General features: G+C 39.8%; 1 protein-coding gene across 2 annotated transcripts in view; it reads left to right on the top strand.

Annotated features, from left to right (window-relative positions):
• Positions 1 to 6,777: 6,777 nt before the first annotated feature.
• The window catches only part of c8g (complement component 8, gamma polypeptide), a 40,773-nt gene continuing 21,247 nt past the window's right edge, over positions 6,778 to 26,303 (top strand). The window contains exons 1-2 of one of the 2 annotated variants that reach the window (XM_035416297.1): positions 6,778 to 7,143; positions 24,501 to 24,646. In XM_035416297.1, coding sequence (XP_035272188.1) covers positions 6,994 to 7,143; positions 24,501 to 24,646 — 296 coding nt within the window. In that variant the 5' untranslated portion in view covers positions 6,778 to 6,993. The remainder of the gene's footprint in view (positions 7,144 to 24,500; positions 24,647 to 26,303) is intronic. The other variant, XM_035416298.1, reaches the window with a different exon arrangement.

Genomic DNA, 26,303 nt, shown 5'->3' with positions numbered 1-26,303 from the left:
TGCCGACTCATCACTGGACTTCAAAGAACCCAGAGCCGTGTGATAAAACAATCAGTTACACATTTTAACTTCAAACTTGTATGTTATGCGGCGCAGTAGCCTAGTTTTGGTTATAGCCTGCCAACGTCTTGGAATTATAACGTGTGCTCTTCTGTTCTTTTCTTGCTTTAGTATTCGTTTTATAAAATGCTAAGCATTCGTGCTGGGACAGCATATTACGTAGGCTACCAAAACATTCAAATGGATTAATTCGGTTGCTGAATATTTTCTTCCGGATTTTCTTTGTTAGCCCGTTGTAGTTGACTCAAAACGTTTGATACAGTTATGTGAGGTATGCGGTAGTTCTGCGTAATTAACATTGGTGATACAGTACAAGCAAACTGGAAATCACCTTCCGCACTTTTTGTCAGGGTAAAATAACAGGTTAATTCTAGTAATCGTCCCTTTAGCTTTTTCAGACTTCCGTAATTTTACTCCATTTTACTGCCATTCTTCAATTCCACGAAAAGACCAGGAAGACTATGGACTAATTTATGGTGCATGGTTCGCATCTGGAGGGCACACTTCGCTGCTCGGCTAGCAGTAACTTCGAAGGAAAGCAAACGGTAGCTGTACCACTACTAATTTAAATTTTCACGCAAGTCCGAGTTTTCGTTCTATTCTTGTCATTTTGCGATTTGCGATATGGAATTGACGATGAGAAAGTAATCAAACAGCAAATTGTTTACAACGTGTGCATATTTTCTGCTGTTGTTGCCAGTTATACATATAAAGGTGAATGCATTCTGTCGCTTCGGATGTCAAGACATGAAAGCGAATGTTCGCATAAAAACATAATGAATGTGTTTGAGAGGATATATGAAAATCAATAAATACAAAAGTAATCACATATAGTCATTGTTGGTAACCCATTGTATATAAGTGGAATAAACCCCTCCAGGCTGTCCCGGTTATTAGCAAATAATGTAGGCTACTTCGGTGGTAGTATGGGGTTACAGAAGAAATCATATGACAGATGGACCGACGACAACGTCGCTTTTTCATACGTCAGTGGGCTAATTTGCCTAATCTTCGCGGGACTTTAGACCGCGGTGGAAACGCAGACAACCATGGGCTGAAGGAACCTTTTAGTTCCTGGTAAAGTAGTTCCTGGGACTAAAAGGGTAATTTTGGCTTTTGCCTATGGTTGTGGGGGTGTGTGTTGGGGGTCATTAAGACAATCACCAGGCCTCTGGAATGTTGCCATCTGGACACAACTAAGATAAGGGGAACTGGTCTCTTTGTCTATGGTTGTGGGGGTATGTGTTGGGGGCCATTAAGGGTCATTAAGATCACCCGGCCTCTGGCAGGATGGTGGGGCAACTGCGCTTAACAGTACCACAGTGCCCTTATGTGGGCCCCTCTGCCATTACACTTTTTATTTCTTTTCTGGATCTGGACTTTAAACCATCTGTTTATCCTATTTACAAACCCCAGAAAACCGTACAAACCATACACATGTTTTCATTATATTATAGCATTATGCCTTATGTAATAATAACATGTATTGCATGTACAATGGTTAAACAAAGGGGTATTTTCATGACAACTGCACCATAATATTACATCCACTTGACATGTTTAGTATGGACGTATTCAGGGGAATTCAAGCAATTGAATGAAATATGTTTCATACCAAATAGAATTTAATAAAACATAGTTGCAGAAACTCAGGAAAAAACTAACACAATGGAATGTCCTCTCTGGTAATCATCTCCTTTTCCCCATTTCCCCACCAATTGTTTTAACAGCAGCCTCCAAAGGGTGGGGGCCGAAATTCGAGATTTATGATTCGGCCAGGTTAATTTATGGTAATGCCGCCTAGACCAAACGCGGGATTTGGCTTAAAAGGAAGGGAGACAAAGCTAACGGGGAAGATCGTAAACGACTTCCCCACGTTGCACATACTCTGTGCTCTGTGTGTAGCTAAACAGGCTGGGTAAGAACTTTTTACTCTGTGTTTATTTTTTTAAACCTTATAGTTGATGTTGAATTTGAAGCTAATGACCTACCTGCCTGTTAAATAAATTCTTATTTTTAACTTGCGTGGTCTTTAATCCTCTCTAATCCATTCTATCTTCTTTTCAGCCGAAATTCCGCTTAAATACTCAGGGGGACAATTTTGACTAGGACCTACTGATCAGGGGTCTAGTACAGCAAACGTCTTTAGTGGGGTTTTCAAGTTAGATAGGCGACCACGATCTGCCCGCTAACGGGATTGGTGGTATTGGTTCTGGTGTTTTTGGCTTAAGAGGACCCATGGGCGTTATACGCCGGTTCTTGTCAAATTCGCCTTAAGGAGCCCGATAGATACGCACCGTCCTGGGCTCATAACTATCGATGCACTATCCATGTAAGGAAGGCATGTATTATGGTGGTCAGCCTCCTACCCTCTGGATTCTTCACCGAACTGAGATTTAACAATAGTGCTAAACCCGGGAGCATATATTGAGGAATGATGGCACAAGATAGAGTCGAGTGTAACCACTCCCAAGTTCCACGTATAGTTAAACCCAAATTTTAGATTATCATTTAATATGGAGTCAGATCATCACGAGGGTAAAACCTAGTAACTGTTACGCTTACTTGCTGTGGTCATGGATATATTTGATGTGTTGTTCCGCGCATTTGTGAATATTCTGATGCTCCCATTGGAATATTGACAGTCCGGCGACAGATCAGATATATCTCTGATGACAGCATAGCCTCGTTTGCGAACGGAGAGTAACCAGAATGCTACTGGTCCGTTTCAGGCCAGTCTTAAGTCTTCCGGCGACGGAACCAGTGCATTCTTAAATATAATTGTGCCCTGTTCTTACAAACAGAGGAAAAATAACTAACATCTCCGGTTTTGAATCACACCAGCCAAGGGAAAACACGCGGTGCCTTCCCCTCCAGCTACAAACCCTCATTGGTCTAGCTGTGAGGTGTTTACAGACTGCAGTATACTACAATACACATACATAAAGAGCAGTAACATAGTGCAAATCAGTGGTCTCCAACCCTGGTCCTGGATAGCTACAGGGTCTGCTGGTTTTTGTTTTCACCTTAAAATCAGCACTCAATTGAGACCCAAGACACCAGGTGAGTTGAGTTACAGTTTTTCTCAAATGTTTACACACTAAAACTGGAACTATGCACAGGATGGTGAAAACTTGAAGCTCATATGTCAACAACAAAGACTATTTCTGCAAAACTCTAAGCACAATTCCTTTGTTTTCACTCAAATAGCAATTCTAAATCACATTTTTGCACAACTCTACACACAAAATCTCATCATTTAGCACAATTTTTATATTCAAGCCTTGTTTGTTCACATGGAAAACACTGGCCTTCAAATGCCAAACTCTAAGTACCAATTGGTCTCACTCACGCTACACCTGCTCAAATTCAATTGGCTAAACTTTTCAATTATCTGTCAGAGCATAAAAGAGACCTCCGGTGACCTCTATTGTTTTGGAAAACAATGGGGCAACACGCAGCACAGAGAGGTAGAGGTAGAGGTAGAGGAGGAGGTGTACGTGTATGAGGTGGACGAGGTGGACGAAGAAGAGGGAGACAAGCTAATATTTCAAATGAAATACGTACAACTTTGATTGATCACGTATTTGTTTTTTTGTTTTTTTTTACAGCCGGCCTACAAACTACGATTTTTATTTTTTCAGTCTGCTGAACAAAGATTTATTTTACAGTAACAAATAAAGATTTGCTTTGTTACCTTTTTGAATTTGTTCATTGTTTTCATATATGACAACAGATCATTACATCCATTGTCCAGACTGACACAGTCTAAGCATGTTCTAGTTTTGAGAAGACACAAATGTTATCTATTTTGGCAAAACTCATAATTCACTGATAAGGAAAAACACTTCTAACAATGTTCAGTATGGCTCATGATGGAACCTGGGTTGTGAGTGCAGCCCAACTGGACCTCATTGGCAGGACAATGCAGTAAAATGTGCATTGTATCATACACAATAACAACAACACTTAAAGTGATAACGGTTCACACACTTTGCTGTACTGTACTGAATTAGAATTAGGCTTACCTAGCAAATGCACTATTTATATGATGATGTATTTACTGTATTGTATCATGGCAACAGTCTTTATATTTACTATAAAGTTGCAGCCTATTTTGGGACCCCTTGAAAAGAAAACTAAAATTTCAAAAAAGGATAAAAAAATAAGCAATTTTTACACGATTTTATACACTTGAATATGTAACATGACCTCATGAGGCCAGAACATATATACTGTATTTTGATGGTTGTGTTTTTAAATTTATCGCACCAGTGTGAAATCAATGCTCAATAAGACCTATTCATATGAGGGCTGTGTGGATCATTTTGATGGAAAAAGTCAGTTTTGAGAAGAGAGAACATGGTTTTGAATGCATGAATGCATTTTGCAAGAGATTTGTGTAGTTTTGGCAAAAGGTTAACTGTTGCTGTGCTTTGTGTGTAGAGTTTTGAGAAACTGAGCTATAGTTTCAGAAAACGTGTTTAAACAATTGAGAAAAACTGTAACTGTGTAATCAACTGCTCTAATTGGTTCATGAAGTGCAGAGTCTGTATGAAAACCAGCAGACCCTGTAGCTCTCCAGGACCAGGGTTGGAGACCACTGGTGTAGATAGTAGGTAACTTGCCGGTTCTCATTTATGAATGTACGGATGATAGATGCAACCGTGTAGTGGCTCAGGTTGGGCTGAACTCTCTTCCCAGCCTCCCTCATACTCAATCCATGGTTGAGCACGTAGTCAACCAATGTGGTCCTTCCTCGTCCTCTTCTTCCTCCTCGTATTGACTCTAGCTCTTGCTTCACCATTGACCTCCATTTTCCTCCAAAACAGGAGAGCTCACCTGTGGCCTTTTTATAGCGCTAAAGCTCTGATTTCTAAGTGAACAATTAAGCAACTAGTGTTTACACCTGTGAGGAGTGGGTGTTGCCAATTGGTAAATAAAGCTTGGCATTTTGATTGGCGTTGCATTCCAAAGGAACAAGAGATTTTAATTTTGAATGTTGTGCCTAATGTAGAGAACTGTGTATAGTGTTTTGCAAGAAGTGTGATTTAGAATTGAAAACTGAGTGTAAAGCAGAAATTGTGCTTGCAATTTTGCAGACTTGGTTTAGTTATTTGGTTTCAGGTTTCAGTGATTGCGTTTCAAGTTCCAATTTTAGTGTGTAAAAAATTGTAAATAAACAATTGTGTGTAAACAATTGTAACTAAATGGCCATGCTTTGCAGTAAGATGATGTTCTTTAATGCCATCATTTGCTCATGCCATTTGCTCGTGCTTTTAAAGAAAGCAGGCCAGTAAGCACAATTCAGCTCTGGTTTTATTCATATGGCCTGGCTGTATCATAGCCGGCTAGAAAACTTTCACATTTCAACCAATTGTAGCCGGTTAACCGAACAGCTTGATGGTATGTCATAATACAGTCCATATGTTTGGTGGAAGACCCACTAGATTTGGATCAAGGATCCAGAAGAATTGTACAGTTGCAAAAGTAATAGTTTAAAAGAAATAGACAATTACTAGTTAGCAAATAAGCATTCATAAGAAATTAAAAATTTGCCTGAGCCTCAGGAGGGATTTGATCCTGTGCCTCAACGGTGAAGATATTTGTGAATTCTGTCTGTTGCAATGGGGTCAGAAGGTATAGAAATTAATGCTTTTAAGGGCTGAGAGTGTGGTCATTGTGGTTATTTCTGTAGGAAACCCTGAAAAGTGCCAAACTCTCGGTGCTGTATAGATATGGAGCATGCCACCCCACCAAAGCATAACTTGGCGGGATGGCATACCTGCCATCGAACATGCCTGTCAAGTCTTTGAGCATGGGAAAGGAGTGAAAATGTAAGGATAAGCAGGAAAGGAAGAAAGAGAATCCTAACAAAAACAATAGGGGGCTTGGCCCCCTAACAATAATAATAATAATAATAATAATAATAATATTGACATACATACTGTATTTGTCTTGTATCTGTGCATGTGAAGTTCCAGCAATAATAAATAGCTAGTCTAACTATTGGGGTCTAGGGAACATACATGCAAAGTAGGCTATTAGTCAACTCGCAGTCCTGACTCACCAAAGGGCAGGAAATACAAAAAAAATTATTTAGCCTTCCTCTGGGCTAAAAAGAAACCAAATGCTCATACTTAGAAGGGCTCCTTCTTGACCTTTGTACCCGCTGTGGCACAAAAACTCAAAAATCGATTAGATCCTGGATGAGTACCCAATTTATGTTACAGCCAGCCACTGAACCAGCTGAAACATAAATGTTACACAAAGTAACTACAAAGTCACTAAAAAGTTTTGTTAGATTTCTATGTAGATTTAAACAAGTTAAGCATCCGCAGCTCCCAGATTCCAACAGAGAAAACTAAAATCATGGGAGATGAGAGAGCATGTGCAAAAATGCTGTACCTTTTATAGGTGCAAGCACAGGAATGGCTAATTACCTGAAAAAAGCAAGAGCAAAGGAAAACACCCAAATAGACAGTAAGGGAGCAGTGAAAACCGGTAGAAGTATACAGTAAACAGTGCCCACTGAAAAATGATAACAATTTTCAGGATCATATTGAGTGTGTAAATACCACCTACAGACATTATGAAAACAATCCAATAGGAGTGGAAGATTACTTACTCCCAGCTTACTTCCAGTAAAGTGCCAGGGTTAATGATATACTCAGGCAACGTCAACCCCTGACCCACTGTCTGTGTTGCAATGCTGTCTGTTTGCAACAAAAGCAACAAAAGACATAATCAAGCAGAGAGAGAAGGATTGGAACAGACAGAAGGTGTGAGAGAGAGGAAAGGCAAGCAGGACTGACAGAGAGCAAGAACTTAGGAGAAACTGGCTGGGGCATTAAGAGAAAGATTGAAGGTGTCAGCTGAGAGACATACGTGGTGTTAAAGGAGAGAGGCTCTGAGAGGGGTCTGAACAGAGAGATGGGACAAGTGTGCCTGTGGATCATGGTGACTGTACTAGGACTCTGTGTATCAGAAGCTGTCACTGCTGCTAGAAGCCATGGGCGTAGACCACCAAAAGAAAACCCTATCGACAAGATTCCTGCAGTAGTGGACCTCGACCTGACTAAGGTATATGCACTGTTACCATTTCCTTACACACACAACTGATCTAATTCATATTGTAAGCACTATCACAAACACCTGATTTGTACACACTGTTACCAACAGCTCACATTAACTGACCTAATTCACATTGTACCTTCTGTCACCAACATATTTATATTCCAACAAGATAGAAACAAACACATAGCTGCAAGTCATACGTAAATTGTTGGTTACAGGTAGACAAATATTCACCCTTGTCTTTGGTTTAGGTAAAATTGAATTACAATGTTTAGTAGAAGAGGAATGGCATTTTAATGTGACTAAACCAGTGTAAATTTGGTTCTTGTTTTATGTTTCCATTTGTTGTTCATCATACGCATTTTATTTATGTTTTTTATATATATGGTTTTCTATGAAAAAAAAATGAGATAAAGATGATAAATAATTTAGAATGTCAGTACAAACCAATAAGTATCAATAATCTACTGAATGAAAACCTTCATTTTAATTCACACATAAAACTTTCACAGATAAATCTGATTTGTGCCCCCTAAGTCTTTGTTAAAGTGGAATTTTCAAATAAATGGAAACGTCCTTCAAACATGAATAACTTCCAGTTCATAACAATAATTTTCTTTGCTGCGACCATTCCAAGCATCGGTCCTGGTTGTTCTTTTATGAAGTTTAAAATGTTTTAAGGTCTCTGGGCATCTACAAAGAACCAGTTTTGGAACATGTGAAATATCTTTTTACAAATACCTTGTAAAACACATTAAAATATATTTATTTATGATACAATTTGGCCCCTCTTGCTACTGTATACCTGTTACACTGTCTCACATAAAAGAGTCTATCCAGTTTTGACTTGTAATAAGTCTGTGCACGACCTCGTATTGAAGTCATTTGCATCTGGCATTTATGGAGCAAGTGTGGATTTTTAAAATGATTATTTGTATTACTGATCAACAAGAAAATATGCAATCAACACACAAGAAATAAAAAACAGAGTACCTAAGATGAGGAACCAACAGTAAAATAAAATAATTATAACAACAAATACATAAATATAAAATATGAACCTGATATACACATACATGAGTAAACTCATATAAACTTATATTCAGTTAAATTGACTGAAATCTTATCTATGTTAAGTTTTTTTTTTTTTAAACCATAGGTAGCCAATATCATTGGCCTGTAGTGTAAGTAAAAGGGGCACTAAAAGTTGCAAGAAATATGGGAAAGAAGAAGCAGTTAGGCTTAGATGCGTGGAGCATCAAAACATATTGTGGCAAGGTTATTCCCAGTGAGAAATTGCAAAGAAGCTTAAGATTTCCAGGTGTAGTGTTCAGTGTACATTCAGAAAGGTCCAGCTGATGGGCAGTAATATTAACAGAAGACCAGAAAGAAGAAGGATAGCATCAGAGGCAGAAGACAAATTTCTTGTGGTGTCTAGCAAAATAAACTATGATCTGCTGGTCTAAAAGGATGTGTATCTTCCTTTTCCAAATCTTTCTTGGAGTTGATGGTGCTCGGCCCACTGGAGTCTTTTATTCTTGTTAAAAGGGTTTTTTGTAGATACACATCCTTTTAGACCAGCAAATCATAGTTGCCGTTTCAGTGTAGTCAGGGAAATTGGTTGCTCTCTAGTGGCATTGAGTTCTTCCTGCAGTTGATGTGTAGTTTTACAATGTTTTTTTTTTTTTTTTTGCTAGACAACACAAGATATTTGTCTATTACCTCTTGACCTTCCTGGTCTTCTCCTGTTAACATTACTGCCCATCATCTTAAGCTTCTTTGCCCTTTCTCACTGAAAATAACTGACTTGCTACAATATGTTTACATGGCCCTACACAACCAGTCTAATTCCTTGTTTGCCATATTTCTTGCAACTTTAGTGCCTATTTTAATTGCACTACAGGCTAAAGGTATTAGGCTATCTATGGTTCCATTCTCTAACCGCTTAGTCCAAGTCAGGGTTGCGGTGGCAAAGAGGCAATCAGAGCAGCTCAGACCTCCCTCTCCCCAACGACTTCTGCTAACTCATCCCAGTAGATCCTCAGGCGATCCCAGGCCAGCCTTTGGATATAATCTCTCCAGCGTGTCCTAGGTCTACCCCTGGGTCTCCTCCCCGGTGGTTGAGCCTGGAACCCCTCCAGAGAAAGGCACCTAGGAGGCATCCTTATCAGATGCCTGGAGTACCTCAATTGACTCCTTTCAATGCGGAGGAGCAGCGGTTCTACTTTGAGGTCTTCCCGGATAGCTGAGCTCCTCGCCCTATCAAAGAGAGTAAGCCCTGCCACCCTATGGGCGCTTGTATTCATGATCTCACTCTACCCATCACTCGTGACTCATAGGTGAGAGTAGGGACGAAGATCGACTGGTAAATCAAGAGCTTTGCCTTTTGGCTCAGTTCCTTCTTCACCACCACCGTCCAATACTATGCCCACATTATATTATATAGTGATGACAGAGTGTGATTCCCCAATAATTGGAACACACCCTCCGGTCCCCCTTCTTAAAAATTGGGACCACCACCCAAAGGCACTGTTCCTGACTTCCACACGACATTGAGGATTCGTATCATGGGTGAGGGGTGTAGTTTCAGATGAGATTACAGGGAGGGGGCCCATCCTTATTGTGATAATATATCGTCCACCGAAGCAGTGTGCAGCTTTTTTTCCAGAAATTGCAGATCTATTGTCTGTCATTTCAACTGACTATGACAAGGTTCTCCTAGTTGGCGATTTTAACTGACATGTAGATGATCTCAGACTCTAAGGCTATGGACTTTTTAAATCTATTGCACTCACTTGATTTTATTCAGCACATTACTGGACCAACTCACAACAAAGGCCATACTTTAGATTTGGTCATCTATAATGGGTTAAGTATTCCTGTCTCATCTATTCTCGATCTAGCTGTGTCAGATCATTGTTGTATCTTTTTTAATGTAATGCTCCCTTTAGAACATAAAATTGAGAAATGCATTATCAAGAAAAGACCTAAATACCCTTGCAATCAAAAAGTTCAGAGAGTTAGTTACTTCTGTCCCTCACCAGCCTGATCTGCATTCTGATCCTGACAATTTGGTGAACAATTTTAACAATCATATGAGAGCCACCCTCGACAATGTAGCCCCTCTAAAAATGAGTAAGGTGATAGCGAAAAGGGACATTCCGTGGAAAACAGAAGAAAACAAACAGCTTAAAAGGAACTGCCGCATAGCAGAACGTAGATGGAGAAAGGACAAACTACAAATTCACTATGAGATCCTTAGAGAGAAACTTGCTACCTACAACAGAGCAATGAAGATGGCCAGACAAGCACACTTCTCTGGACTCATTTCTGAAAACAAAAATAAACCTAATATTATTTTTTCAACAATTGATCGATGAATTAATTCCACATCTAGATGTAATGAATTTGCTACTTTTTTTCAAGAAAGATATCCGGTATTCATTCATGAATCTCTCAGGTCAATTTAACTACAGATTTAGTTGATCAATGCAGACAAATTGATGTACTACAGATTGAAGTCTGCTACACTGTCATGGATTAATTTGAGCAAATTGACACGTAACGTTTGAGTGAAGTTATCTCTCAAATGAAATCCTCAGCCTACTCACTTGATCCCATCCCCACAAAGTTTTTTTAAAATGTGCACAATTGTTTACTTGATGATGTTTTGTCAATTGTGAACTGTTCTTTATCAGCTGGCAAATTTCCCACCACCATGAAATCTGCCATTGTGAGACCAACACTGAAAAAAATCCAGGCCTGCCATTAAAAGTATTGATATCCAAATGACGACAAGTTACGGTACTACAAACAATATAGGCTATCTTGCCTCACCGAAATTAAATAAGATGTATCCCAAAGCAAGCTACCCAATATTTCCTCAATTCTTTCACGTGTTTTTTATGAGATATATCATGTCTTTTTGCAAAGCGTTTTATTATGAGAGTGAGAAATGCGAAGTGACCCTGTAAGAAACGGTTGTGGATTATGGCTATCCTTGTGTGAAGTTGTACAGTCTGATGAGCATGTACCGTTTAGCAGTTTCGGTTTGCTATATATGTAAAACAGTGGCTGTGACAAAGAGTGCGGTGGCGTAAGCGTAAACGCATGAGAAACGCAGGTGAAATATGGCCAGTGTATGTACTCACGGCCATCCAACGAGCCTTGATTGACAAAAGAATCAGCAAGCTCGCAAAATTAGAGCTCCCTAGGTCGTGGAGATGCACTTTTAGTGTTTGTAAGGTTTATAAGGCATTTTGAAAGGCTTATCTGCAGGTAGGAATCCTCTTCGCTGTTTTGCTAAGCTAGAACCAGAAAACTTGATAGTGAAGAATAGGAGCAGACGCATATGTCCCAGCAGGCTTTGCATATGAGAAAATAACAACAGTGTGAGATAAATTAGGAGAAATGATGAAATTGCATAGTTGAAACAATATGTTTTTAGCAGAATAGGCATGTAGGTGAAGGTTGACATGATCACAGACTATAGTGCGAAGTAAATGAAGTGACCATGAGCGAGCTTAGTTTCCTTATCGAACGGTATATATAACAGTCTGTATAAAACATTAGTCTTTGAAGTGGAGGGTTAAATAACATGTGTAATCTATTGCACTGATGTGCTTTTGTCATGTTCAGTAGTAGTTATAATTATGAGTGAGTCATGATTTTAAATGTAATGTTTTAATGCGGAGTTGCAGAACGTACATACGTAGTAATTGTTTGTATGTGGCTAGATAGAGAACAGGGCGAGGTAACATGAATGTAGAAACGTGGCGTTTGCTGATAAGGTTTTATACGGTAGCCACGTGAAGAAATATAGTTAGTAGAAATGGCACAGTGGTGAACTGGTGTAACTTTTTAATAAAAGGAATACATTTGCCGCCATGAAATTCATATGGGTGGCCGTGAGTGAGTTTTGGTAAAGCAAATATAAGCGTAAGAAAACGTTAGTGTAAAAGAGGAAACTATCTGCTTGAGAGTGAGGCAGGATTCAATCCTTCAACCGGAGGTTTACCAGTCTGTGACTTTGTTAGTGCAGCACCGTGACATAGCTATGCAATGCGTGAAATATCATTAGCAAACCTGTCCGTGGTTTTAAAGAAGAACACAGGCCAGTAAGCACAGAAGAGCTCCCGTTGAATCCATATGGCTTTGCAATATTGTAGCCGGTTAATAACTGAACGTGCAGACGGTACATCATAATGCAGTTCGGTTCGGTATACGTTCGGTGAACGGCGGGTAGATATGGTGCAAAAGCAATAATTGAGAAGTAGTAGACAATTATTAGTGAGGGTAAAAGCAGGTTAAAGAAATGTGTTCCTAGCTGGGCTTGAACCTACAACCCCATGTTCCCAAGACTGTAACCTTGCCCACTAGGCCACAGGCAGACTATATGTGAGTTTTTGATTGGGTCGTGTAGGTGAAGATTTGGCTGGTGTCTGTAAAATGTCCAATGGGGAGACATGTTGTTATTGGGATAGGCGGCAGGAAAAATAAGAATGAGAAGAAGAAGAAGAAAGAGAAGAAGGAGAAAACGCAAAATCCCCTTAGTTTGGAGCTTTATTGTGTGGACATGTGAAGTTGTTTATGAAATCTGTCTGTTGAAATGGGGTCAGAATGTACAGAATTGAATGTTTTTAAGGGCTGAGTGTCTGTGGCTGTTGTGGTTATTTCTGTGGGGAACCCTGAAAAGTGCCAAACTCTCGGTGCTGTATAGGTATGGGGCATGCCCCCGCCAAGGCATAACTTGGCCGGATGGCATACCTGCCATCCAAATCTGTATCTGTATCTGTTCAACCAACAAAATTATCTGTATCCGTATCTGTACTCGGAATGGGCAGGGCTTAAACCGGAAATGGGTGGGGCATAACCGGATGTTGGTATTTTAACCTCTTAGCTCAAAGCCCCTAGTGGTCAGCACGCCGGCGCGCCGAGATTACTGAACTCAGACATTTAGTGCTACTGCAACCAAAGTATGAGTTAAAAACAGAAACGCTCTGTTTTAGTTTCATTAGTAGAGGATACATGATAACTATGCTGAATACCAAGTTTTGCTGCGCCACCATTGTCGCTCTGGTCGTTCATTTAACACGCACCCCCTCCCTGCAGTCTCATCTGCAACTACACCCCCCCACCCATGACATAATGGACAATATTGTCTATCTGGGCATTCATACAAATATTCTTTCACCACTCAAAAATCGTATTCCATCATAGCAACAAGATAAACCCGACAATAGCCCTAAGATATGCCAATACAGCAGTCAAAACGCTGCTCACTGAATAACAAACAAGTTTTTAAAAATGAGACCATGTCATTCTACAGTCAATATCTGGGACTAAATATGAAATAAATATACAACCTTACCATTGGTTTTGTTACGTTCCGTGCTTAGCCGGACCCAAAATGCAGGACTCAGAGATAGCAGTGTAATGGAATTCAGAAAGAGAAGTTTATTGAGTACACAGTAGGGGGCGGTAGGGACCAGGGCAGACTGAAACAGGGACCGTGAGGGTTGGTGAGGAGGTGGTCCGGGATCCGGCTTGTTACATTACATTACATTACAGGCATTTGGCAGACGCTCTTATCCAGAGCGACGTACAACAAAGTGTATAACCATAACCAGGAACAAGCTTGTCTTGGCGCTGGAAGGGCTGCGGTAGGAACCAGGGCAGGCTTGAAGCAGGGACCGTGAGGGTTGGTGAGGAGGTGGTCCGGGATCCGGCTGGGCGTGGCGCTGGAAGGGATTCCTCTGGTTTCGGCGGCGGAGCTGGACTGGGGACTGGGAGGCCGGCGAAGGACGGGCTGGACCGGGAGGTTGGAGCTGGGGAGGTAAACCGGGGAGAAAGAGAGAACACAAAACGAGACGCGACGAGGACAAACACGTAGACTCGACAGACAGGGGAACACTGAAACAAAGTGCATGAAACAAAAACTAAAAGTGACCAGGAGAACGGTACAATCTAAAGGAAACAAGGAAGGTACTGAGAATCGGGGTACGGAGAATAGAAGCTAGGCTTGGTTTAGACGAGGATTGCGAGGTTCAAGGCTAGGCAACAAATCAACAATCTGGCAAGGGGCGAAACAAAAAGAGTGACTTTATACTCTGGGACTAATTAGAACTAATAAGGGGGGTGTGAGGAATGCGACCTGAACGGAGTGAGAAAATGGCTGAAGGCTGGAAGTAATTAGGGAGTGAATGGGGGATAAGGTCACGCCCACCCTGTGGGGAAAAGCAAAGACATAGTGGGGAACACAAAAGCACAAGGAACATAAATAACAGGAACACGAGGAAATACAAATGACAACCGAAACACGAGGGCATAACAGGTTTTACACGTGGAGATGCCCCTTTTGAGACTGAGTGGTCATACATTGTCTTGGACAATCCGTTTGTGAAATATACGTGCATTTGTGATGTCTGGGTAGCTTACAAAATAGCTGTGCGTAATACCACACGTGTTGTTTACGGCATTGTCGCCCTTTTTAGTACAGTCTGGATTGAATGATTGACAATTCATTTATTCAGTAGGTGAGAGTATAAGCTTCCTAACGATGTATAACATGTCTAATTTTGCTTTTGGAATAGCATTTTATAGTTCAGCGTAACCGAAACTCTTCTTATCATCGCATTCACTCTGTGGTAGTGGTAGTAAAAGAAGCTATTATAGTTACTCTGGTTTTATAATTTTTTTTAAATGAATTGACGGTATGAATGAAGACAGTAGTAGACAGAGCGCGCCAGGTTACAGTTGGCTAACCACGATGTAATGTATGTGTTCAGGTAAGCGACAACGTCTAAATGTGCACAAAAGTGATATTGCATTTGTACAGTGGATGTATAAGAATGCTAGGATGTCAATGATGCTAGTAGAGTGTGTGTATGAGATCGCTAAATGTTAGGAAATGCAAGTACATGCTTTATCATGTAGTCGCTAGCTAACTGGCTAGTTAGCCCCACTGTAGCAGCTAGTTAACTGGCTAGTTAGCCCCACTGTAGCAAGCTAGAAGCTAGACATGTCCGTTTGTAATCATTAATATGTGCTTACGTGTGAATGTCCAGTAAATGTGTGTTTAGCTATGGTGAGAATAATGTGTTGAGCCGAATCTGAGAATTGCAAACTTTATTTTATTGAGAATATATGACAATAGATAATAGATCCCTGTAGACACAGTAGCTGTTACGATGGCAAGATTGTGTTGTGTTGTGGGGGCGCAGCACAGCAGTGAACTTTGTATAGGCTCTGTAGAGGAGGAGCTCTGTGTCTGGCTGGCCTATCACGGAACGATGTGGACACTGGACACAGCTACCCAATGAGGATTTTCCTTCACCACGAGTACGGATATTGACACATTTTACTCGGATGGTACTCGTGCTCGTAAAAAGGACATTATCCGTACCGGATACTCGTTTCATCTGAGTATTCGGCTCAACCCTAGTAAATGACCTTCGGTAACCATTGATAGGTGGTGTTGCTGTTATAGTTTTACTGGACTTGAGTGCCGCGTTTGATACAGTGGATCACAACATTTTAATGCAATCTGGAACATTGGGTGGGTCTTTCAGGACCAGTACTAAGAGTGTTTTAAATCCTACCTTACTGGGAGAGACTTCGTTGTTGCACTAGGAGATGCTGTGTCTGACACAGTTAGTATTACGTGTGGGGTCCCTGAAGGATCTACTCTTGGGCCTTTACTGTTCTCTTTATATATGCTACCACTGGGTAACATCATTAGAAAGCATAATGTCAGTTTCCACAGCTATGCTGATGACACACAATTGTACATTTCTGTGTTCCCTGGTGATACAATCCACTCAGCTCATTGGAGAAATGTCAAAAAGATATAAAAATGTGGATGTCCTAGAATTTTCTCCAACTGAATGACGACAAAACAGAGGTCATTTTGTTTGGACCAAGACCTCTATGATATGCAATATCAAAAAACCTAGAGCATCTGGGCCTGTGCAGTAATCGGGAAGCCAAGAACTTAGGCGTTATTATAGATAATGAACTAACTTTTTTGTTACTAAAACTGCCTCTTTTAATTTAAGGAACAAAGGTTCATCATCAATCGCTTTGACTACTGCAATAGCCTTCTCTCTGGTCTCCCCCCAAAAAAGTATTAAACAACTACAGTTAGTTCAGAATGTGGCTGCAAGGGTATTGACTCACACAAAAAAGAGAGACCACATTACCCCAGCACTCCTTACACTACACTGGCTACCTGTGCTTTTTTAGAATAGATTTTAAGGTTCTTCTCCTGGTTTTTAAAACGATACAACAGGTTTAGCACCAAAATACTTAAGTGATTACATTCAGGAACACGTGCCTAGTAGAACCCTTAGACCCTCCTCTGCTTCTCTTTTAGTGATTCCGAAAGTTAACCGTAAGAGAAGCGGTGAGGTGGCTTTTAGCTTCTATGCCCCTAGGCTTTGGAATGCCCTACCAGGCAATATCAGAGAGGCAGAAACTCTTAATACTTTTAAGGAACTTCATAAAACACACTTATTTAAACTTGCCTTCAGTTAGGCTGCTCTGCCTTTTATTTTTCTTACCTTTACTGATAGTGTTTTTATTATCTATTACCATTGTTTGTATTATCTTAGCATGTACTATTGTTTTTATTTCTTCTATTTCACTTTTCTTCTGATGTATTATTGATCTGTTTTTGCTTGGGTATTTTTACTTGTTTTTTATGTACAGCACTTTGAACTGCAATCTCTGTACGAAAATGAGCTTTATAAATAAATTTATTATTATTATGTATTATGGTCTTTCAGTTTCTGTGGGTGTGAGCATGATGATATCACCCAGAACTGTGAAAATGCTTCCGTGGTAGGATGCATCAATGCATCATTCGCCAGGAGCAGACAAGTGGCCAAGTTTAAAGACACTTCGCTCCTCTCCTCAAATATTGGGACATTGGAGGGAGGGAGGACACAAAGATAGGTTTCTGGGGCATGTAAGAGATGTGGTCTTTGTGGAGGAAAGGAGGATACATTTAAGTATCGGGAAGCAGCCAATATTGAGCTGTCAAATGGGGAAGGTGATATATATATTTTTGAAGCCGAGTTTGGAAGATTTGTGAATAATTCATGTGCACATGTTGAGGGATGGGAGGTAGGAATTAGGAATTGAGCTTTGTTAGAACCTTTAGCCTATATGTTTTTGTTTGTGTTCAGAAGAAGTCCTCACTTAACCCCTTTGCATAAGCCCCCTAGTGGTCTGCACACCGGCCTGCCTAGATTGCTCAACTCTGACATTCAGTGCTCCTGAAACCAAACTATGAGTTGAAAACACAAACTCTGTGTTCTGGCTTTATTAGTAGACGATTCAGGACAACTATGCTGAACACAAAGTTTCTAATCGCCACCATCCTCGCACCAGAAGTGCATTCACCAAGCACCCCCTCCCAGCAGTCTCAACTGCAGCTACAGCCCGCACACATGACACACTGGACAATAGTGTCTATCTGGGCATTCATAAAAATATTCTTTCACCACTAAAAATTCATATTCTGTCATAGCAACAAGATGTCATGTCATTCTACTGTCAATATCTGGGACTAAATATGGAATGAATATACAACCATATTATTGGTTTCATGCATAGAGATGTCCCTTCCGAGTCTGAGTGGTCATATACTGTCTTTGACAGTCAGTTTGTGAAATATATGCTTATTCGTGGCGGCTGGGTACCTCTAGAATAGCTGTGCGTAATACCACACATGCTGTTTATGGCATTGTCGCCCTGTGTAGTACCTTCTGACTTGATTGACAATTCATTTATCCAGTAGGTGACAGTATAAGCTTTCTAATGATGTATAACATTACATTTAATTTTACTTTTGGAATAGTGTTTTATATCCCAGCGTAACCAAAAGTTTTTTCTCATCATAGCGGCCTTACACATTCACACTGGTAGCAGTAAAAGACACTGCACCCGGCAAAATGCTATTGATCAATTGCATCTTTTTTGGATAATATTATTCTTGAGAACTTCTGAGCATTGCTAAGGTGTATGTTTGCTGATAGACTGAGCTGATACTGTTTTCTGGACTAAGTCAGAACAGGAGAACGACCACATTGATTCTCTGTCTCTATCTACTGAACACAAATGAGATTTCATCGTAAGTGTCAAACAAGCAAGGATTAATTAAAAATATTTTCATTTTCTGAATCCAGTGGTTCCAACAGTCGATGTCCTTGTTAAAATGTCCAGCACTCTGAATACTGAACACAAGAGATATTGCATGCTAGAACCCCTCACTTAACCTACATGTAAAATATATTTTATTTGATTTAATTTAATAATTATGTTTAATATTAGAAGAAGACTTAGAACAAGTCAAAACAAGCTGTATATCAGGTTTCAAGACTAAATAATTGAATTTAATACAAAGCAATCAATTAGATTAATGAATTGAAATCATACATTCTTTATTGAATGCAGGCACACTACTTCTAAATTACACAACAGAAAACATAATACAAGACATTAAAAAATTAATCTAAAAATATCAGAAAAGAGAGAGAGAGATGGATAAGCCATACCTTGCCAAAGTTTCACCCACTTCCAGTATAAGCGCCTCAGGATGAAAGGGAACCAGCTAAAAACACACAACCAAGTAACCACCACCAAAATAAAGGCTCCGAAATCAAATGCAACACAACAAACTTTTTCCTGTGGCAATCTTAAATACCTTACCCAGCATGGCTTAAGAATGTTTGCCCTGATTGGGTGATGCCGGGTTAAGGTTTAGGAGAGAAAGGAAAGGGGGTCAGACTAATTTATGACAAGGACTGGCCTACCTAAAGATTGCATTCAAACTTAAAGTAAAGGAAAATGTTAGGCATGTAGGCATGCAGGGTCTCCGACCCCCAATATGGTGTCCTGTGACATCCAGTTTGTCTCTTCAGAGGAGGTGAGACCCATAGATTGTCTGCTTAGATAAGGGCATCTGTGGATTTTAAATATCCCCAATCACATTTGCTTTGATGCTTGTGACGGGGAGGCCAGGCCACATTCTTAGAAACAATATAATATTGTAACAAATTCACTACTTCCCTCTCTAATCTAAGCACTACATATCCTACACAAGTGTAATGAGGTTTAGTCATATGAATGGAGTTTCAACAACCAATCAGAAATCGAGACGTCAGTAGAGCCCAACTTATTGAAATAACATGGACACGACAACGGTTTAAAGAATATACATTTATTGATTATGATAATGTGTTGGTATCAGGCTAATTGAAAACAATAATTTGCATAATATAGATAGATAGATATACTTTATTGAACCCCGTGGGGTAATTTGTCCTCTGCATTTGACCCATCCTAGTTACTTAGGAGCAGTGGGCAGCTGCCTCTCTTGTGCTGCACCTGGGGGCCAACTCCAGTTCTGAGGCCAGTGCATTGGTCAAGGGCACCTGCAGAAGCTCACCTAACATGCATGTCTTTGAATGTGGGAGGAAACCGGAGTACAACCCACGCGAACATGAGGAGAACATGCAAACTCCACACAGAAAGGCCACAAGTCGAGATTCGAACCCACGACCTTCTTGCTGTGAGGCGACAGTGCTAACCACTATGCCACTGTGTCCGCCCAATATGATTATACAAGGAAATTATGCTTTTGCGATGGCTAAACATAAGAGGTTGGCAGTACTACCATTTAACAAAGGTTAGTTTGTGTTATTGGTTAACCAAGTAACATAGAGTAGCGTGTCACTAATCTCGTTATATCAGTCTCATAAAAATAAAGTTTAACACGTAAACTACAAAGTCAGGGAATTTGCTATTCCCGACCAACGTACGCACAACAAACAAAACACAACAATAAACAGCAGTAAAATAACCTAAACAGGTATTTCAAATTTTACTCTAGCCCAGGGGTCCATGGCAGGTGCGCAGAGACGTGGGACACCTATTCTGTGAAGTCGGGGTCACGACAGGTTCCAGTCAAGACAACGGATGTGCACAAATCTTCCACTTGGGTCCCGGCCCCAAGGGAGATATGGAGGAAAAGAATGCAGATACGTGTTTGTCAAACAGCCGTAGATGGAAATAAACCAGCTTGGTTTATTTCACGGACGGTGGCAGGCCAACTCAGGCAGGTCTCCAGCGAGGTGCGAGTTGGGAAGCACAGCAAAGTCCGGTGATGTCCTTAAGGAGATGCGCATCTGGTCGTTTAGGCAATGCCTTACCTCTGAGCAAAGTTGTTAAGTTTCTTGATTACTTTTATCCTCAAAAGTCTCTGACGTAATGGAACCCCACGTGTGATCTCTGTAATGTAATTGGTTTATTATTTCGGCCACACAAACATTTGATTGGCTTGTGCTATTGGAGCAGTCAATGAAACATGAATAGATAGACCATTGATTACTGCGTTAATGTTTATGCTTGTTAAATTGGGTTCCCCATTCCTCCAAAAAGCGGGTGTTCCTTGCCCGAAGCTGATGCTTAATTGATCATGCAGACAGTTTATTGCAGAGTCACAAGAGGAAGGGGACAGGCACTTGGTTGACCAAAAAGTTAATGATGAACTTGACTCAGCAGAGTCAGGCCCATGGTCAGTGAGCCAGAGGCCCCAAAGTTCCTGTGTATAGTTAAACTTTGTTACAGAAGTATGTAAATGTTACTGCTCAAAATATTTCAGTTATATATGTTATTTTTGAAATTGAGTGTCTTTAAAAATAGGTTAGTAGTATTTTATAATGAGGATATTTCACACTGTAACATAAGCATTCGTTGGTAGCTATGTCGTTTGCTCTGCAGGGTTTGTGTTTCATGCACCAGATATGTGAAGTGAGCTGGAACATCGCCAAAACGTGGTGGACAGTTGAATATTGTATTAGTGTCATTCCATCCCCATACAAGAAAACATTACATACTGTAGAGTACAGAAAAACATAAAGAGTTAATGATTACACATTTAGGTACTGTACCACATTGTGTGACAATGTTTTTGCATTATTTTTTAATCTGACATCAATGTTTCATCTTAAACCTTCATAAGGGGCACATTTATATTCTTTATAATGGACAAAAAGCATTTTATTCATTTTTGGAGAGATTTTGGATATGTTTCTGGACCCCTAGATATTTTAGACCACTGAACTGACAGAAAGCTTGTAATTCCCACTTGAAAGTGAGTGTCTTGAGCTGGAACAGTTGATTTGTAGTGAAATACATGATTATGTTGTGATTTACAGCAATGCATCATTTAGACATCTTGGACAGATTTGGAGACACTGGGTATACTGCTTTTTTTTTCTTCATAGAACTTCAGTAGTTCTGCATATCCACCCTTAGATTTTACGCACTTGTGGTCAAGGCATTTTTGATCCAGAATATGTATAGTTTAACCTGTTTCATACATTGGATTTCTCAGTATTTCATTGCAAGTAAAAAAGAGAAAATTCATTTTTGCTTTTTTGCCTGGGCAATTGCATTTGTGGTACTTTATTTCTTCCTAAATTATGAATATAAACTAACCTACGTAAGTATTGTAAATGGTACAAATATACTACTTCATTTAAGCCATTTTCCAAGTCTCTGTGATGCCCACATCTGGAGTTATAAAGCTTTAAATAAGGCAAGGATTGGGCGGATCTGGCATGTGCACGAAAGGGTTCTTAAGGAGTCCAGTCATCTGTCTGTGAGCTGATGCTGAAGGGTAATTGGGTTAGGCAGCAAGACAATGATCCAAAACACAAAATTAATCCACGTATGAATGGCTGAAAATAAATAAAATTGATGTTTTTGTATGGCCTAGACAATTGGAAATGATGCATTGGCTTGTCTTTGCCAGTGTACAAAGAGTGGATTGATTTCTTATGTCTCAGGGGGGGATTTTGGTCATGTTGTTTCTATGACTGTAGTATTAGCTACACTCTTTATTAGTTTGACTTGTTTCAGACAGTTATTGGATTATAAAATATTGTAATCATCAATATTTATCAGATTTATCATCATAGAGTTTCAGTTTCAGCTCTCCTTTGGGGGAGGGGACTGAATTTTTTTTCTTTTTATTTCTGGTGGTTTTACCAATTGAGAAGGGTTTTTTGCTTTGAAACATGAAGAGTCTAAGCTTTACAACAGCATACAGGTTATAGTACTGCACCTTAAATCAATGACCGATAAAAGACATATATTAAGACAATTTCATTTTTAGACGCTGGCATCTAATTTCATTGTCATTGGGTTCTAGGGATTTAAGTAAGAAGTTTCTCACTGAGAATAGAATTATATTCATATTTCAAATTCAAAATTAAATTGTAGTCAACTTGTGAGAGACACTTAACAAATGTGAATTACGAGTTTAGACTTATGTGTGACTTATGTTTATTCCATTTTGTTGAGGCTGCATATTAAATTATATCCCTTCCCATACCACATTATGTCCACACTATAATTGTTCGATGAAGGTCTCTTCTTTGGAATCAAATGGCTAAATCTAAATCGAACATGGCACATTTTAGCTGCTAATTAAATGAGAGGTGTTTTTAGTATTTCTGTTCTATGGTTCAGTCATAAAGCTGGCTGTTAGTACACATGAAGTATATGAACATGAGCTGTAGTGATGAACAAGCTATGGTGTCTGTAGAGGACCAAGTGATTGGGTCTTTCGATGATTTTGTTTTCTTCAACCAAAGATGTGTGTGATTTTATCGAAAAATTTAAATATGGGTTCCATTTTTTTCACATGCCAGAGTGACAAGTTTTTTTTTGGACTCTAAACGTGTGTTATTACATTTAAAATCAATTAGAGCTGACAAAACAGTAATATTATTGTAGGTACTGAGCAATAAACAGTGATGAATATTTTTAACATTCAATAACAATCAAAAACATTCAAGCTGCTATGGGGTGTATAAGCTTTCATTTCATCTTTTTTCTTGAATCATGCCTGTTGTAATAGTGAACCTCAAAACCTAAGAGGCCAAGGGATAAAAAATAGCAATAGCAAAGGTAAGAAAGTGCAAACAGAAAGACAGATGGACAAGGGTCAAAATGCCCTCTCAAACATGGTGTGTTTGACATGACCAAAATAAAATTTAGATAGGACAGATAAAGTGCAGTCTTACCTTAGTATTTAATTTTTGGCAGAGAGCCAGGCTGCCCACACAACAGATTAGAGCCAGGCTGCCCACACAACAGATTAGAGCCATCCTGCAGCAGACAGCAAGTCACAGGCCATCAGTGCAACAAGAACAGCCCCTGCCAAGCAGGCAGCTAAAAATGCCACCAGCATGAGGAATACTGCAACGTAAAAAATGGTAAACAAATAAAACGCAGGCTTGGACCAAACATTGAATATTCACTTGCCATGGCATATGTATCAGTATTCATCCAATCCATTCAGGTACCAGAGTGAAATGGAACACTACTAAAAAAAGCCGGTAATGTTAGCAATCTGTATCAGGCTGACAGTCCCAGTTGGCTAGCCAGTGAAACCAGCAAGCTACTGGCTAGCCAGCTAACATTGGGCAGGTATCTGCCAAGTAAAGGAAACTTTTGAATAAATCCATCTGCACGATAAATTCAAAGCTTGGCAGGTTAGAGCATTCAGTGGCTGTGTCCCCAATCCTCAGCTGAGCCAGAAATGATAAATGTAGATTTCAGCATTTCAGTAAGATAGGGAGTTCTTCTCCCTCACCAGCTGCATAATGCATTCCTTGGTATGAGGAGTTTGCAATCAATGGGGGTGGGGAATACCTTGCCTGGATGGTAATTCTTTGCATTCTGTAAACAGTGGGAAGTTTGGAAAAAGCATTGGCACAGAACAATTTACCCTGGTTGGATTTGATGAATTTTTTTAGGATGGTTAGCAATATCATTCATTGCCATCCATAATCATCCATTGTTTGCTCTTGCTGCATTCATGTTCATTGTGCATTGTCTCTTTGCATGTTTGGCCATTTTGAATGAACTTTGTTATCTAGTTGGAAGTAATAAGAGGATACAGAGCTCTTTCAATTGGCTTTAATAAAATTATGTATACCCTTTTATTGGCTATTTTGGAATATCACTGTATCAGTTACTTTGCTGTCATGTGGGTGTGTACAGTAAAAATTTAGCATAATAGATTTATTGATAGCACACCCACTCCGTTTGCACCAGTCCTCTCCTTAATAAGTTCAGCACAGTAATATGAGGTCACAAAAGTAAAGTATGAAATTTCCAGTAAATCTGTAGTTAATAATGACTATTACCTGGAAGTCTGCCCACCCTGATACTACTATAAAATATTCCTTAGTATGGATTTAAAGGTAATTCAGTTGTTGTTCCTCTCTTCATCGCTCTTACTCTCTCTTTCTTTCTCACTGTTGTCTTTTCTTTTTTCTCTCCAGATCAGTGGAAAATGGTTCCTTGTGAGCGTTGCCTCCAAGTGCCAGTACCTCCTAGAGAACAACTTACGAGTGGAGAGCACCACTGTCACCCTGACTGCTGACACCTCCCCTACCTCCCCACTATCGGTCAGCACACTCAGGAAGCTGTGAGTATAATAATAAGAAGGAGAAGAAGAAGAAAATGTTAGGACCCAGCTTCTTCCCGTGGAGTCAAAGTCAGGATGATGAAGGAACTCACCTAGACAACAAAAAAAAGTTTTTGTAATCACACTGGTCAGGGGGAAATCACTGAAACATAACACAAGTTCACGTTACAGCAATCCACACCCCACTGGTCTTCTAGCCTGGTTTAAATACCCTCTGCAGCCTTGACTGGGTATGCATGTCCATCCTATCTGCAAGGGCCTCTCTCTTTGTTCCCTAAACAACCTATTTCCTTAGAGTTGCCTGATACCATATGGCGTCACTACTTCCAGAGAAGAAACACTCCAAACCCATTAGTCCCCCATTCTGAATTGGTGATGAGAAACTCTTTCCCTCACCCAACCTTCCCTCGCCTTTTAATAGTTCTAAAATCAATGCGCTACAAAATCCAGCATTCTAACGCACTTTAAAATGCAACATTATTCTTTCACTTTTGAATTGTTGTTACATCCCCTCCCCTTTTCAATGTCCAATTTCACAATTGATGGCAACGTTGAATCACATTTCTAGTTACTGTTACTAGCTTTATTTACGGTTGCCAACCATCCCGCAAATCGGAATCGTCCCTTATTTGGACAGTAGAATAGGCTTTCCGCATTTAACTCATGGCTACGGGGCGCATTTTCATTCATATGTTTGTTAACAATTGCGTTTATATTAACCGTTGTTTTGAATACAATTCAATAGCTAGCTAGCCGGGATAACAAGCATGCCGTGAGACTATTCTGACCTAAAACCAAGAATTTTAATATTGGCTCGCTGACAAGTGATGGCGAACCTTTCATAAAGCTAGTGGGCATTCAAAACCCGTTTCAGAGGGTCTTAGAAAGACGTTATCTACACTGCGCGACCACACCATTTAAAAAGCAAGACAGTGCTAGGGAGATTAATTTGATTGACGTATAGTTTCATGCAGTTTTTATTAAATAATGTAATGACAGAAATGACCAAAATTGGTGCTAATTGTATGGTATAAAACAAGAAGGAACTATTTTTTCTTGATAGAATCATTGTTTTCATAGAATTAACGACCAGAGGTTTTTGCTTAACAACGGTGAAAACAGAACTACCAACCAGAATTTTTGTATAACAACGGTCCAAATAGAACTACCAACCAGAGTTTTGCTTGACAACGATATATAATATTCCAAAACGCCCGCAGAAGAATATTTCACTTTTAGCTGATTACATCAATAAAAATCAATAAATATAAAAGTAACTATACATAATCATTGTTGGTAACCCGTTATATGAGTGGAATGAACCCCTCCGAGCTGTCCCATTATTGGAAAATAATGTACTTCGGGGCTGGTTAAGCGACCCTCGGCTTCGCCTCAGCTGCATCACCACCCCCTTCGTAGCCTACATTACTTTCCAATAACGGGACAGCCCGTCATGGTTTATTCCTTACATATAGTGCACAGAAGATGTCAAGGAAAATTTAGCATAAAAATCGCTAGCTTGCTAGCTGATATAATGTTAGCTTCCTTTTGATGACAAACAAAAAGTCTGTATCCATCGAATTTAGCAACTGTACAAACTTACCTTTATATTGGGCTTTTTTTTCCTCCTCTTCCTTTCTCCATTTTCTCCCCTCTG

The sequence above is a fragment of the Anguilla anguilla genome, chromosome 4 (genome assembly GCF_013347855.1).
Source record: "Anguilla anguilla isolate fAngAng1 chromosome 4, fAngAng1.pri, whole genome shotgun sequence".
NCBI classification, from domain to species: domain Eukaryota; kingdom Metazoa; phylum Chordata; class Actinopteri; order Anguilliformes; family Anguillidae; genus Anguilla; species Anguilla anguilla.
This window is presented reverse-complemented; position numbering and strand designations above follow the sequence as displayed.